The sequence below is a fragment of the Schistocerca piceifrons genome, chromosome 11 (genome assembly GCF_021461385.2).
Source record: "Schistocerca piceifrons isolate TAMUIC-IGC-003096 chromosome 11, iqSchPice1.1, whole genome shotgun sequence".
In the NCBI taxonomy this organism is placed as follows: domain Eukaryota; kingdom Metazoa; phylum Arthropoda; class Insecta; order Orthoptera; family Acrididae; genus Schistocerca; species Schistocerca piceifrons.
Window position 1 is genome coordinate 169,418,184 of NC_060148.1, and position 16,234 is coordinate 169,434,417.

The following is a 16,234-nucleotide window of genomic DNA, read 5'->3' on the forward strand; positions in this document are numbered from 1 at the left end:
AGGTTGTCTTTAACAGAGCCCAGCATCGATTTCACTTTTGCTGGAGGCCGGAAAACACATTTAATACGGTGTTTCTTGAAAATTCTGCCCACCTTAAAAGACACGCCACCGACATACGGTAGAAAAACCAACCCTGTGGTGTTATCTGCTTCTTCAGGTTGTTCTTGAGGTTTGGAGCGTGCTGGTCGAAACGCGTTCCGGATCTGCTTCTCGGAGTACCCGTTCTGGGCAAATACAGAGCGGAGATGGTTGAGCTCTGCCGATAAGCTGTCCTGATCTGAGATGGCTCTAGCCCTATGCACTAGCGTCCGTAATACACCGCTGCGCTGTGAGGGGTGACGACAGCTCGTAGCTTGTAAATACAAGTCTGTGTGCGTAGGCTTCCGGAACACACTGTGACCCAAGGAGCCGTCACCTTTTCTACGCACCAAAACATCCAGAAACGGGAGCTCACCATCTTTTTCTACCTCCATGGTAAAACAGATACTTGGATGGATGGAGTTCAAATGTTCCAGGAAAGAAGGAAGCGTTGGTGTCCCATGCGGCCATACCACAAACGTATCATCTACATATCTCCAAAAACATTTGGGTTTCAGAACCGCCGTCTGAAGTGCTTTGTCCTCGAAATCTTCCATAAAAAGATTTGCTACTATGGGAGACAAAGGGCTACCAATAGCAACACCGTCAGTCTGCTCAAAATACTGGTTGTTAAATAAAAAATAAGTCGAGGTAAGCACATGTTTGAAAAGGTGTAAGACGTCCCCTTCCAGCTTGGCTCCTATAAGTTGTAATGAGTCCATCAGAGGCACCCGTGTGAACAAGGAAACCACATCGAAACTCACTAGTAAGTCTGTAGATTCAAGACGCAAGTTCTTCATTCGCCGTATAAAATCTTCTGAGTTTCGAATATGGTGTTCACATTTCCCCACCATGGGACTCAGAAGAGAAGCCAGATGTTTAGCTAGATGGTATGTTGGGGCACCTATATTACTAACGATAGGGCGAAGCGGAACATTCTCCTTATGTATCTTAGGCAGGCCATAAAGTCGTGGCGGAACTGGCGCTCGTTCTCTTAAACTCTTCTTCAGACCGCGACCCGTTTCTCCAGCAGAGGACTCTGGTATTCGACGCTGTTTACGATTGGTCTTCGATGACGTTATGCCATGCTGGCGCCTGCGCTGTTCTAGAAAGCCAGCATATAAAGTGGCGCGTTTCTCAGCGACGCGATAGTAGCACCTGAAGATGGCGGGCAGTTGTCTCGCTGAAATATTGTGCGGCTTCTACAATATTATCCGGCGTAAGTCCCGAGAACCTGTCAAGCAAACACAGAGTAGTCGAAACGGTCTGAAAAACTCATAAGGGTGCGGTAAGGAAGTTTGAGCTGAGAAATAATTGCTAAGTAAAAAGTATGATACGTTCCACCACTTCTGAGTTATTTTGCATTGACATTAGCAAGTCCGATCATTGCAGGTGGAAATTTATGCAGGCTGAGTGCGACAGTGGTGCCGAACGTGTCTGAAGAGTTTGTTTCCCTGCGAATTTCCACGGAAAGAGGCGCGGTAGGTCGATGACAGAGAGAGGCTTGCCACACACTTCCAACACCAATGAACATAGTGATATTTGTATTGCACTCTTGTTCAGTTTGAGGAAATGAAACAAAGAACATGTCTGGCAATACTATTCCTGACAGGCTGCTCGAAACAGTGCACACGATGACCCGATTGGCTAACTTCGACGCTAAATGACTCTGAAACGGGACAATGCATTGAATTTTTTTCTTAACAATTATTCCTCAGCACACACCACCCTGTAACACTTTTATAAGCTTTTCAGACTGTTTCTGCCCACCTTGTACACACAAATCTTCTCCGTGACTCGATCTCTCTACAAGTGAAAACCGTATCAAAAATTCCTACAGTAGTTCTTGAGATTAGCCTTTAACACACAGACAAATTGTGGCAGGGAACTTAAATTTATGTATTTATAGAAGAAGACACAATAAGAAGATAAATTAAACAAGCCATTACCAATTAACTGAAGATTGCATAGAATCATATTTAAAAAAAAAAAAAAAAAAAAAAAAAAAGGGCAAACAGACTGAAGATGCAGATAATTGTAGAGAAAAACTAAAGATGACATGGTTTGCTTGTCCTCTCAGCAGGAAACTAGAGAGACCACTAGATTGGAGGAAGGGAAAGAAGCTTTGAGAAGAGGACAGAAGGTACTGCCTAGTTAACTGTACAAATACGCTTATAGGTACACAGGGCCATTTAAACTGTCAAATATGTCAAGTTCATGCTGTTTGTAATTTACCTTTGGGTTATTAAAGTTAGACAGACCAAAAATTAACCTCTATCAATGAATCTGAAAGCTGGGGGCAGATAAATACGGCACCTTATTCTCCAAACATCTGTTACTTCTGTCAGTCATCTCTGGGACTAACACACTACACACCTACAAGCAGGTCCGGATGTGCCACTCGACCTGCTCACCACAAAACAAAAACTATACTAAATTTAATCAAAATAAATTACAAGTACTATCCAAGCATGTCCTCACTTTTACTCAGTTGTTCTGGACTTCTTTTCGTGTAATGTTTTCACAATATCCCTGTTTCATTTAAATATTATATGAGATCCTGAGAAGTGTAACCAGATGAACTGATGGCAAATGTATCAAGAATGTTGTCTGTTGCAGTACACAAAACGAGTAAAGATTGAGGCCAAGATCCCTCAACATGTACTCACGCAGATCACGAGTGTATTTAAATATTTATTATTGAGGTCGGAGCACCTAGAGCGCTGTGTAAATGTCGTCACTCAGATGCAAGAATCCCAGAGTAGAAGTCAGAAGTGGTGGCTGAAGCAGTGGCAGAGCATGTCGCCCTCGTGGCAGGCAGATCCTCAATACATAGCTATAATTATGATACATTGTTCAGAAAGAGTGTTTTTTACTGAGAGTGAATATAAAAGAGTGTGTGTCATTACAGCAACGTTCCGAACCACCGCACCAGTCAATATTGACGTGCAAAGTTGACTGGATTATAGTCTCCGATATACATGTACCTTTGAGTATGGCAATTAATATTTCAGTTTTGACCTCGGTTTAAATTTACTGTGGTTAGTTTGTAAGATGAGTTGGTGACTATCTCTCATTTTTCGTCCAAGTGGAATACATTTGTCTATACTGCAAAATTAAAGAATGATTTTAACTGCAGTGGAACCAAAAATTTAATTCAGTGTTAGTATGCAGTCATAATGCTATTGGAACATCTCCCTTTCCAAGCTGATTATGTTATACACTAGCACAATCAAACTAATTTTAGGCTGGTTTGTTCTTCTTCCAAAGAATAGTTTTCACAATCAAAAATTGTGAGTGTAGCATAACGGTGGTGGTGATACTAAATTCTACTGCATAACTTTTAACCCTCCACAGTCACAAATTGTGTTGTCATACGTCCAAGTGAAAAGCAGTAATATAAAACACGCAGCAAAAAAACCATGATCTGTGCAATAAACTGATCTGCACTGCAATCTAAAAGCATAATCCCACAAGGACACCACTGTCTGAGAGTTATTAGTAACTAAATAAGTGGTTGACTGGGATCTGATGCAACTGTACTGTTTAATGCTTCAAGTGGGTCATTACTGTCTCAGTAACAACTGTCCACGGTAACAGTGATATAATGCAAGCTTATTTCACTATTATTAACTTACATAAGTTTATTTTATCATCGTTTAATTAAAACAAGATTATATTGTGATTTTGCTCACAAATTCTGTGCAAACATATGAACGGCACCACACACACCCTCGTGTTATGAAAAACGACCCACCTCCTCGAGGGTTAAGCTAGTGAAAAATACTGTGGGGGTCTTCTAAATATGAGCCAGGTTTTTGTGTTCATATACACACACACACACTCGGGTAAGTCATTACAGTATCGTTATGAGAGAACTGAAAGTACCATTACGTGTTGCGCGAGGTATAATAATTGTTTTCTCGTCCACCGTGGTCTGAAATCAATTTACGGTCCGAAGAGAGTCCACACAACATTGGTGATCCTACTCGAATGTCGAATTAGACCCAGACATTTTGAAACAGTTTTGATATAGTGGAAAATCAAAGCCGTAAATGGTGTCCAGCAACCAGTGTCAATGAAGCTCGTGGAAGGCAATTGCCACAGCACTGTTGCCGAGATAGCTTCAGAGGTGGGCACAAGTGCGAAAGTGGCCGTACCATTTTATCGGGCACATTCAGATATGAAAAAATATCTGAGGTGGGTTCGACATCTCACCGAGGCACACAGAAATGTGCAGAAAGACGCCTGTTGACGACTTCTGGATCACTTTGAAGTAAGAAAAGAGGCTTTGGTGGACCTTATCGTGACCTGTGACAAAATATGTGCCCTATCACTTTACCCCAGAGAATGAAATGACGAGTGTGGAGTGAACAAAGTTTGGAGGGAGGAGAGGCACCAATTGATGCCAAAACACGACTACGAGCAGGGAGAGTTTTGGCAGCTGTGTTCCGTACTCTAGAGTTGTACTGTCGATCGACTTCAGTCACGGGCAAAGGACAGCGAACGCAGCCCACTACTGCGAGCTCCTGGGTGCTACCGAGACTCCTTTTCGTGGAGTCCTCCTCCTGGCCAATGTGCAGTTGCATATTGGCAGCTCTCACATGTGGGAAACTCTGAGCTACACTGCCACCCCTCGATCACCCACCTTACTGTCCAGATATGTTTTCCTGCAATCACCAGACGCTGGGTCCACTGGATAAGGCATTAGAAGAACATTTTGAACATAACATTACAGGCTAACAGTATGTGTGCAACTGACTTCTGGGGCAGCCAACTTCTGGAAAGTTTGTATCCAATGGAGGGGGGAACAAAATAATAATAATAATAATAATAATATGGAAGAAACTATGTAGAAACGTAAGGTAATCCATCTGCATCAACAATTAAAACTGTGTTATAACAGCCTACTCAGGTTTTTATCAGAATGATCTCTGTAGTAGGGTCTCGAGTCCCAGCCACAAGCTGCCAGTAAATGTGTCACACAGCGGCAGGGCTAGAGGTTTTTGTTGCTTACCGACTTGGGCCCAGACCTCGGCTGCCTGGCGCTGGATGGTGGTCAGGTCAGCCAGCAGCTGCTCGTGGTTGGCACGCTGCTCCGCCGTCTGAGAGTCCAGCTGCTCATTGGCCGCATCTGCCGACAGGACGAGTCGTTCACAAAATACATTCAGAAGCATTCCACCACAATACAACTACCTCCGTACTGTCTATGCCACTTTACGCCGTGTAGCAAAGGGCACTATCGATACTACTGATCCCCCCCCCCCTCTCTCCCCTCTCCCCCCCCCAATAGTGAGCAAGACAAATGACTGCTGGTATGTGGGAGGAAGTAATATGTTGTCCAATCCTTCCTGGAACGTAATCTCTCAGAATTCTGACAGTGAATCTCACCACAATGCACATCACCTTTCTCCTAACAATGTGCCGTGTGTAGCACTATACCGATTACTCACCCCACTCCTACCTCACCACTGGCGATTGCGGTTTGTCCCTCTGGACAGTGAGTGTTTATTTGCACACGATCGGTGTGCTTAGTGGACAGTGACAGCCAGCAATGCCACCAACAAGGAAGTCAACATTTGGCAGCCGGACCGCAAGTGGAGGCTGGCTCTGTTGCTACTCAGCTGTAGCTGTCCGCAAGTGCAGAGTTATTGTGGACCTGTTAGAGATAGTGAGTGGAATTTCGAGAAAGGTGGACGTCAATCTGAGGTCGGGCTGCGAGTTGAGAGTGGCTCGTTTACGTGTTCCGAGTTATTGCGAGTCTCTTGGAATGAGTATTTTTGGAGGTACAGTGACCTGGGCTGATGAATTTTCTCATGTGTGTACATTCCATCTACATCCAATATAAGGAATTACATTGTTGTGAATTAATAGAGGGAAACATTCCACGTGGGAAAAATATATCTAAAAACAAAGATGATGTGACTTACCAAACGAAAGCGCTGGCACGTCGATAGACACACAAACAAACACAAACATATACATAAAATTCAAGCTTTCGCAACAAACTGTTGCCTCATCAGGAAAGAGGGAAGGAGAGGGAAAGACGAAAGGATGTGGGTTTTAAGGGAGAGGGTAAGGAGTCATTCCAATCCCGGGAGCGGAAAGACTTACCTTAGGGGGAAAAAAGGACGGGTATACACTCGCACACACGCACATATCCATCCACACATATACAGACACAAGCAGACATATATATGGTCTTTAAATATGTCTGCTTGTGTCTGTATATGTGTGGATTGATATGTGCGTGTGTGCGAGTGTATACCCGTCCTTTTTCCCCCCTAAGGTAAGTCTTTCCGCTCCCGGGATTGGAATGACCCCTTACCCTCTCCCTTAAAACCCAAATCCTTTCGTCTTTCCCTCTTCTTCCCTCTTTCCTGATGAGGCAACAGTTTGTTGCGAAAGCTTGAATTTTATGTGTATGTTTGTGTGTCTATCGACGTGCCAGCGCTTTCGTTTGGTAAGTCACATCATCTTTGTTTTTAGATGAATTACATTGTTGCCATGATGTGCACGTATTTGATTATGACAAGTAATCTTCAACGTGAACAGGTACAACATCAACAGGTGAATTAATTGCATCTACTGGGCACAAGGTTGTGTGCGTTGTTTAATCTTATGCTCATTGTACAAGTGTATGTTATATGCAGACAGCTGGCTAGCTATACATTGTATGTCACAAGTATGTTGATAAACTGTGTTAGTACTTGGTTAAGTTCTCTTTCTCTTTCTCTCTCTCTCTCTCTCTCTCTCTCTCTCTCTCTCTCTCTCTCTCTCACACACACACACACACACACACACAGTGGTCAGAAACAGGTCTGAAAAGCTTGCTAGGGCGTTGCAAGGTTGAAATAATTGTTAAGAAAAAATTCTGGTACGTTGTGCTTTTTCTGATTTAATACTACTGAAGTCAACCAATCACACAATTGTGCACACAAATTACAGTGGCTCACCAGATTCATTTAGCCCAATCCTTCCCATAGCCTAGGTGATTGCACACGGCACCACTCAGCCTATGGCTCAGGTTTGATGCTTACTATTGTCCCATGTCCCATTTTTGCATTGTTCTGCTTTGGAAACTGAACAAAGACTACATTTCGCCACATTGCCTCTGACGGACTCCTTGTATTTGCGTGAGATATCCTGACTGGTGAACTCCAATGCTTAAAACTCTAAAACGGCACAAAAAATCAATATGATTTGGGTGCCAGAGTGGCCGATAAATTTGACCAGGTCTCGACTTGTCGTGTCGAGTTGCCCCTTGCTCGTGACTGCCCCAAGCAGCCACAACAGTGAGTGCATACACAACCACATGGACAGCCATGTAAACAGACCTGTGAACTTAGTGAAGTCTTGCCCTAGATGTTTTGCTCGCCATGAAAGACAAGATTGCCCATCATGCAACATGTTCCACGTGTGGAAAAACAGGCAGTGTACAAGCAGTTGGTTTGCAATGTGCACAAAAACGCCATTTTTGTCCGCTCCCAGAAAAAAAGGCGCATACACATGCAGTGAACGTTGTGTTTTCCAAACCTACAACAGGTTCTGACAAATTTATGATTAAGGTTGTGCCTCATTCTCACCCTACTGCTGTGCAATGACACTTTAACAAACTATTTCTTTCATTACAAATTGTCAGCCGTCGTGTGAACTTTCAGTAAGGCACAGGTGCATCAACCACTTTGCTTAATTGTGCCATGTTCAAACAGTTAGGCTCACCACGCTGCTCTAAATCGAGCGAGCACCTCCCTGACACTGCTTGGACATTGTAGTTCACTGACACAAATCTCACACTAGGACAGTGAATTTTACTGTGAGACAGTGAGAACATTTTTGGTTTAGAGGCCTTTGATTTGTATGGCCTTAGCATCCAAGACAATGTACTTTCTATATCAGCTTTTGATCCGAAAGCCAACGTAGCTAGAAGAATTTCCTGCTATTTTCAGAAGGAATTGGAAAAGCTAATAACTTTGTAGCGCATGTTACATTGAAAGACAATGCACAGCGTAAGCTTTTTCAGGCCTGCCCCGTTCCAATTGCTTTACGAGACAAAGCAGCCAGTGAACTGAAAGATTGCAAGATAATGGTGTAATTGCTCCCATTCAAACTAGTCAATGCACAATTCCACTAGTTTTGTTGCCTAAGCCTCCTGGTCACATTCGCATTTGTGTTGACTTCAAGTCTACAGTCAAATCACATTAGTTGACACATATGCGTTACCTCGGCCGGAGGTGGACAGGCTCGGTACAGGACGTTATTTTCCTAAGATAGATTTGTGTGATGCCTACTTACAAATTCCATTGTATGAAGAATCACAGAAAGTGTTTGTTGTAAATAAACACTTAGGACTGTTCAAGTATTTGCGTTTGCCCTTCGGGAGTGCTTCTGCACCTGCCATTTTTCAATGTTACTTGGAACAGCTGATTGCAAAAGTGCCATTTTGCTGAGACTACCTCGACAATATTGTCGTCTCAGGTGGTACACCAGAGGAACACATTGCCAATTCGCATACTCTTTCTCAAGTGTTGTCAGAAGCAGGACTCAAGTATTGTATCGAAAAGTGTGACTTTTTTCAAACTGAACTACAGTACTTAGTTCATGTGATAAACAGTCAGGTTGTGCACCCCCTCCAATCTGATTTGCTTGCAACCTGTGAGCTGCCTGTTCCTCACGATGTGTCTGAACTGCACTCCGTACCAGGCAAGGTGACGTACTACATTCGGTTTATTCCAAATGCCACTCAGATCACGGCTCCATTGCATCGCTTGCATCGCAAAAATGTGCTTTTTGTGTGATATGAACACTGTCGAGACACACTTCAGAAACTCAAAAATGCTTTGCTTAGTGACAGATGTTAAGTGCATTTTGACCCTGCCACGCCAGTAGTTCCGCAAGTCGACGCTTCTTCCTACGAAACTGGCGTTGTGCATTTGCACAGAACTGGTGCACGAGACAGAACTATTGCTTTTGTTTCAAAGTAGTTAACTCAAACTTAGTGCAATTATTCCCAGATTGAAAAAGAAGCTCTTGCTGTTGTGTATGGAGTGAAAAAATTCAGTCACTATTTGTACAGTCGCAAGTTCTATTTAGTGAGAGATCACAAGCCCAGGCAGTCCTTGCTTCATCTGGCAAAGTCGGTTCCTACGCGCCCGCTCACAAATTGCAACGCCGGGATTTGCTGCTTTTGCAGTATAAGTATGAAATACAAAGCATGGCAAAGCGGCCACCCTATCTCGCCTTCTGATTGGCTCAGACTCTGATTTTGATGCATCTGTTGCATGTTACCAAATCGATGCACAGGGCTTTGAATTTCTGGAATCATTTCCCTTGCACTACAGAAAAACTGCACAGGCCACAGAAGCAGATCCAGACCTCAAAATTTTGTTGCATTATATTCGCACGTCTTGGCCTCGTTCATTGAACAGTATGCAGAACTCAGTTGTGCACCAGTATTTTGCACGTCAGCATAGCCTTTCAGTTCGACAAGGTGTGATTCTAGTTAAAAATGACAGTGGACAACCCATTTGCTTGTTCCCAAATTGTTGCAAAATGATGTATTGCGATTGCTCCATCAAGGACATTGGGGAATTGTTTGCAGTAAACAGTTAGTGCACCGCTACTGTTCTTGGCGTGACACGGACACCCACATTGAACAGATGATGTCGCGGTATCACGCACGCACCGAGAACCGACTCGCTCTGCCACAGACATTTGCAGCTTGGCCTAAGACTCAATTGCCATGTCAACGAGTGCACATAGTCTTTGCAGGACCATTTTGAAACACTCGTTGGCTCATAGTGGTAGACTCTTTTAGCAAGTTCCCATTGCCGGTGCCTACGAACTCTACCACATCACGTACGAGGGCAAGTCAATTATTATCCACAAAGTAGTTATAAAAATTTATTGTAATCAAATAGGAAACTTACAAGAACATCATTTTTCGGCAGTCTCCTTGCGTTTGAACGCACTTGGTCCACCATTGTACAAGCTTCGTGATGCCCTTATGAAAGAAGGTTCTCGGTTGAGCTGCGAGCCAGAATGCAGCGCTTCTTTCACTGCTTCATCTGAGGCCTGATTCAGTGGACCAAACAAGTGATAGTCAGAAGCGGCAAGATCGAGGCTGTATAGAGGATGATCCAGTACTTCAAATTTGAGTTTTTGGAGTGTTTCAGCAGTGTGGGCAGCAGTATACGAACAGGCATTGTTTTACAACAACACAACACCTTTTGATAGCAATCCTCAGCGTTTGATTCGAATTGCGGGCTTTAGCCTGGCAGTAAACATCTCACTGTAACATACACTGTTTATCGTTGTGCCCCTTTCCCCATAATGTTCCAATACTGGACCTTGTGCGTCCCAAAAAACCGTAAGATCAGTTTTCCAGTGGACTGTTGGATCTTGAACTTTTTCTTGCACAGCAAATTTGGATGTTTCCATTCCATTCTCTGCCGTTTACTCTCTTACTCTCCGGCTCATAATGATGGTTTCATGTGTCACCAGTAATTATCCTGTCTAAGAAGTTGTCCCACTCGTTACCATGTTTTTTGCAGGATGTCCAAGCGCATTTGTTTATGCAACTCTGTGAGCTGTTTTGGGACCAATCTTGCTCAAACTTTACGAAACCTAAGTCTGTTGTGGATGATTTTGTACGAAGAACAGTGACTAATGTGCCACTTTGTCAATAGTTAATCGTCTAAGAGAATCATTTCACGTGAATGCTCAATGGTTTCTTCATTTGTGGCGGTAAACAGTCCTCTGGCTCCTTCATCGTGCGTAACACTTGTGCAACCATTTCGGAATTTTTCAATCCATTTGAAGACACCCTGTTCTGGCAAAACACTGTTCCTGTACCGTACCGAAAGTCTTCGATGAATTTCAACCTCCGATACACCTTCCGACAACAAAAAACTGATCACTGAATTTTGCTCTTCTTTGGTGCAAATAGACAAGTGGAGCAGCCACGATTAACAGCACAGCAGTGATAACGAACCTAACCTAGCAGCTTGAAAATTGCAAAGATATAAAAACAAATAAACAAAGCATGTGTCATGAACATAATATGACAGTCCTTAAAAAAAAAAACACACACACACACACACACACACACACACACACACACACACACACACACACACACACTAAATTGCGGATAATAATTGACTTACCCTCTTAGTACCATTCAAGCATTGTCCTCAATATTTTGCACAGCAGGTCTGCCGGAAGTACTTTTGTTGGACAATAGACCACAGTTCACTTCACGTGGCTTAACAGTTTTGTGACTGCAACAGCATTCACCATCTAACAAAGTGAGCCGTTTCAAATGGCTCTGAGCACTATGGGACTTATGAGCCGTTTCACCCGCTGTCTAACAGAGAAGCAGAATGCTTCGTACGCACTTTCATGCAACAGATGGCCAAGAGTCACACCACCCACACACGGGAACAGGCACCGCAACTCTTTCTCGCCTCCTATAGCTCCCACCCGCGAGACGGACCATCGCCGGCGGAACTTCTGCACGGCCACGACCATCGCAAGCTGCTACACTTGCTGCATCCACCGCAGCATACGGTCCCACCAATGGTAAGCAAGTATCGCTTTACCCCATGCGATCTTTTTCTTTTCAGTGTTTATTTCAACCGTGGGCACTGGGAAAGAGGCGCAATCCAGGAACACATTGGCTTATATATGTACTTTACTGCAGGTCGTGAGGTTTTGCAGCGACACCACCAGAAATGAATTCGCGAATGTCATTTGCCCCGTGATTCTGCTGCTTTTCTTCCCCCAGATTCACGGCTTCCCGAGACCGCGTGGCCTTTGCAGCTACCCGCTGGTGTCACCAGGGCACCCCAGGAGGAGCAGAAGAACGGGGCACCCTCTCCCCCGCCGATCCCACGGACCTGGACCTGCCATCGCCTTCGCCCTCAGGACTGGACACGTGTCCCGGCAGCAGTTTTCCGAAGGGTGTTTCTCGCAAACCAGATGGTGGGATACAGCTGGGAGTAGCGGCTTCCATCCCATCACAATGTCCAGTGTCCTCCCTCCCTTCCTATCGTCATTCGCATCCACACTATACGACAACGGTGTGGCATTTTGGGAGGGGGGGGGGGGGGGGGGGGGGGGAGTATGTGCTGGCGTACGCTGGTGCCAGACTCTCTGGAAACAAGCTGCCAACGGTCTCTCAGCCGCCAGTATTTAGGATTGCTGCTGCAGACCAGAGGGCCAGTTTAGCCAGTTAGTAAGTTCGTTCGTTCGTTCCAGTAGCTCAGTTAGTTCGAGTCTGTACGACAGAGTTCCAGTGTGTCACTGTGACAGAGCCACAGACTTAGCGACTAGCACAGAGGCAGGCAGCACAGAGCAACCTCGTAACGTACATAGCAGACTACTACCTCAACACCATTGTGGCAATGCGAACTATACAAAAGAGAGCTGTACTTTAGCAGATAGAACTTTAACTTAAGTAGCTCTTTGTTTATGAGTAAAGGACGCAGTTCATTATCTACTGTGTCAGTCCACTAACTACGGATTTTTTTGATGAAAGAACGTAATTTTTAATGGCCATCAATACCTAGTAAAATGAGAAATGCTGTGCATTTTGAAACTACATAAGTGAAAACATTATACATTTATTTTTGTACTGAGGGTGTACTTTTCCATAGCACAACATGTTAGCTGTGTTTTGGCTAAAGAAGCATAAAAATTCTGGAAAAGAAGCATATTTTAACATGGGAAGAAGAGAAGTGTGTAGGTTTTACGTAAAATTTGCCACTCGTGACACTTTTTTGAGTTACAAACGGTTAAACAAGCCAGCGAAAACAAATTGCTGCTTTTTTTGCATTTTCAGTAGAATTCTTTTTAGATACTAAACAAAGCAGAGGTGAGAGTAGATATTCTGAATGGTCACCATGCAAGTGCGGGCACGGAGGGGTCCCGCTTAATACTTACAAAAAACGTTAACATAGGCTTCAGTTTAGGATGGCACTTCCCCTCGAACGCTCAGCATTTCTCCCACAGTGCCTGCCTGCGGCCCCCACCACTACGGCTCCCCCAAGCGTGCCCTGCCAACTGCGCATCTACCGGGCACGGTATTCTGTCTACCTAGTTGCATGAACTGCCACTACCCCTGTGTCTACGGTTCACTTTGTTCCGTTCGGATTTATTACACACAAATTTTGGAAAGTAAATATCATAATTCGAACTCTGAAGAAATCATTCACAATATCTCTACGGTGTACAACTGGCTCCAAACAAAACCCTTAATTGCACATTCTCATTAGTAATGGAATTAGAAACACTCGCCCAGTAGCATGTAGCACCATTCATTCCCCTACTGACTGTGACAACGCATCACAGCAGGGACATCACGAGACACCAAAAGCATTGTGCAAACTGTCTTAATATGTGACTGACTTTAAATGATGACGCTAGGAATGTAGCACAATTGCCTACGTATTACTCACACAGGGATTGTGAGGTTAGATTAGAATAATTACTGCGCGCGCACACACATTCAATCATTCTTCCCATGCTCCACATGTGAATGCAACAGGAAGAAACCCTAAAAATTGTTACAGTGGAATGTATCCTCTACCATGCACGTCACAGTGGTTTGCAGAGTATAGATGTAGATGTCGATATAGACCTGCTACTAACAGGTGGTCACAGCTGTGTCCAAGGGGGCGTATACATTGCTCAGTCGCGTTCCTGTTGTTTCAAGTGAGGTGACTGCATGCAGAGGGGAAGGGCCACAAGAACCGTGAAGCTTGTGTATAGACCAACTGAGCTACCACAGCATTCCACTCTCTACGTTGACAGAAATTCGCTTAAAACACTTTATCTCTTACAAAAAACACAAATTCATGTATCATATAGATCTCTACAGCTGGCATTACTATACTGTTGTCGCAAGCATTCTGGCCCCCTCGCTGTCAAATACCAATTGCTGTACCTTAAAGTACTCTGACACCAATCTCAAAGTGCTCCGACACCGATTAGGAATAATCAGGCAGTGAATTGTTTTGTATTTTTACAGATACGGCCAAACACTGTTCGAGCACAGAAGTATAGTGAAACCGCAACTAAATTCACAATCTCATACTTTCACAGAATGCATGAGAAAACCAAAATATGACACCTGTACTTTGTAGAATTGTGAGTATAGCCACAATGCTGTAATTTGCAAGAACAGTCAAAAAGAAACACAGATATCCAAATACAACAGCAAAGTGAGTACAATTTATAATAAAGTCAGGAAAATGAACAGTTTAATGCATTGCAGTGAACAACTCTGCAACAGCTAGCACCGTGCCTAAATGACGAGAGGCGCCGTCCATCTCTAAGCACGCAGCTTCGTAATACGCCTTTTTCGGCAGGAACTGCATAGACAGCTATTGCCAAGAATTTAGTCCCGTATAGATATACTGTCAGTCAGCAAGTTCATTCCACCGCTGGCCACTAGTGATACGAAACATTGTCTCACCGAAGGTAGAAGTCACCTATAGGGCAATGGATTCGTGTACTGTTATTGTGAGATATGAGGGCAGACATATCAGGTTCCACAAGTCACCCCACGTAAATGTTCCCCACAACAGAAAACCAGACCACTTCGCTATTGGCAAGCGGGACGTGCCTCCTCGTGTGCTTCCAACAGGTTCCCAAACTTGTCAGTCCAGGGAATCTATCTTCGTGCTTCAAGTGTGTGCTGGTGTTGACGCTGACCTCTGTGCCCTGTGGGCAGTTGTCGTGTGTGGAGCAGTCTACTGCAAAGCTAGGGGCCACTTCCAGACGGTACACCTGATCACCAGCTGTCGCCATCCTCTGGCACTGGACTCGAAACTGGTTTCCTGTGCTGTGGCACACCTGACCACTGTCACAGCCCGAGACATTTGCCAGAGACCCCCGTCACTGACACACCGTCGCGTACGGTAGTCGACTGGCGGCACTTTTCCCCGAGTCCGGGTATGAGCCCCGAGGGGCTGGCTTCTACCTCGGACCTATGCACTTGCTCGATTTTTGGCCCCTTTATGCATTTCCCAAAATTGTTTATTATTCTTGGCAGTGTGAATGTTCTGCATGCCTCTGACCTATTATTTTTCATGTGACACACCAGTGTCAAGTACAAAATATTTTCAGCATTTGAACAGAACCACCTGTAACTGAGTGCAGAACGATTAAGTCTCGTATCGTGAAGTTGTTTGTTCGATTCTTGGTGTTGTTGTTGTTGTGATCTTCAGTCCTGAGACTGGTTTGATGCAGCTCTCCATGCTACTATATCCTGTGCAAGCTTCTTCATCTCCCAGTACCTACTGCAGCCTACATCCTTCTGAATCTGCTTAGTGTATTCATCTCTTTGTCTCCCTCTACGATTATTACCCTCCACTCTACCCTCCAATACTAAATTGGTGATCCCTCGATGTCTCAGAACATGTCCTACCAACCGATCTCTTCTTCTAGTCAAGTTGTGCCACAAACTCCTCCCCAATTCTATTCAATACCTCCTCATTAGTTGTGTGATCTACCCATCTAATCTTCAGCATTCTCCTATAGCACCACATTTCGAAAGCTTCTATTCGCTTCTTGTCTAAACTATTTATCATCCACATTTCACTTCCATGCAAGGCTACACTACATACAAATACTTTCAGAAACGACTTCCTGACAAATCTATACTCGATGTTAACAAATTTCTCTTCTTAAGAAACGCTTTCCTTGCCATTGCCAGTCTATATTTCATATCCTCTCTACTTCGACCATCATCACTTATTTTGCTCCCCAAACAGCAAAACTCCTTTACTACTTTAAGCATCTCATTTCCTAATTTAATTCCCTCAGCATCACCCGACTTAATTCGAATAATTCCATTATCCTCGTTTTGCTTTTGTTGATGTTCATCTTATACCCTCCTTTCAAGACACTGTCCATTCCGTTCAGCTGCTCTTCCAAGTCCTTTGCTGTCTCTGACAGAATTACAATGTCATCGGCGAACCTCAAAGTTTTTATTTCTTCTCCATGGATTTTAATACCTACTTCGAACCTTTCTTTTGTTTTCTTTATTGCTTGCTCAATATACAGATTGAATAGCATCAGGGAGAGGCTACAGCCCCGTCTCACTCACTTCCCAACCACTGCTTCCCTTTCATGCTCCTCGGCTCTTATA

At 44.1% G+C, this 16,234-nt stretch overlaps 1 protein-coding gene across 1 annotated transcript in view; it reads right to left on the minus strand.

The window, feature by feature from the left end:
* LOC124719867 overlaps positions 1-16,234 on the minus strand; it is a 146,159-nt gene that overhangs the window by 100,454 nt on the left and 29,471 nt on the right. The window contains exon 3 of the mRNA XM_047245050.1: positions 5,096-5,212. Within this exon, the coding sequence (XP_047101006.1) occupies positions 5,096-5,212 (117 nt within the window). The remainder of the gene's footprint in view (positions 1-5,095; positions 5,213-16,234) is intronic.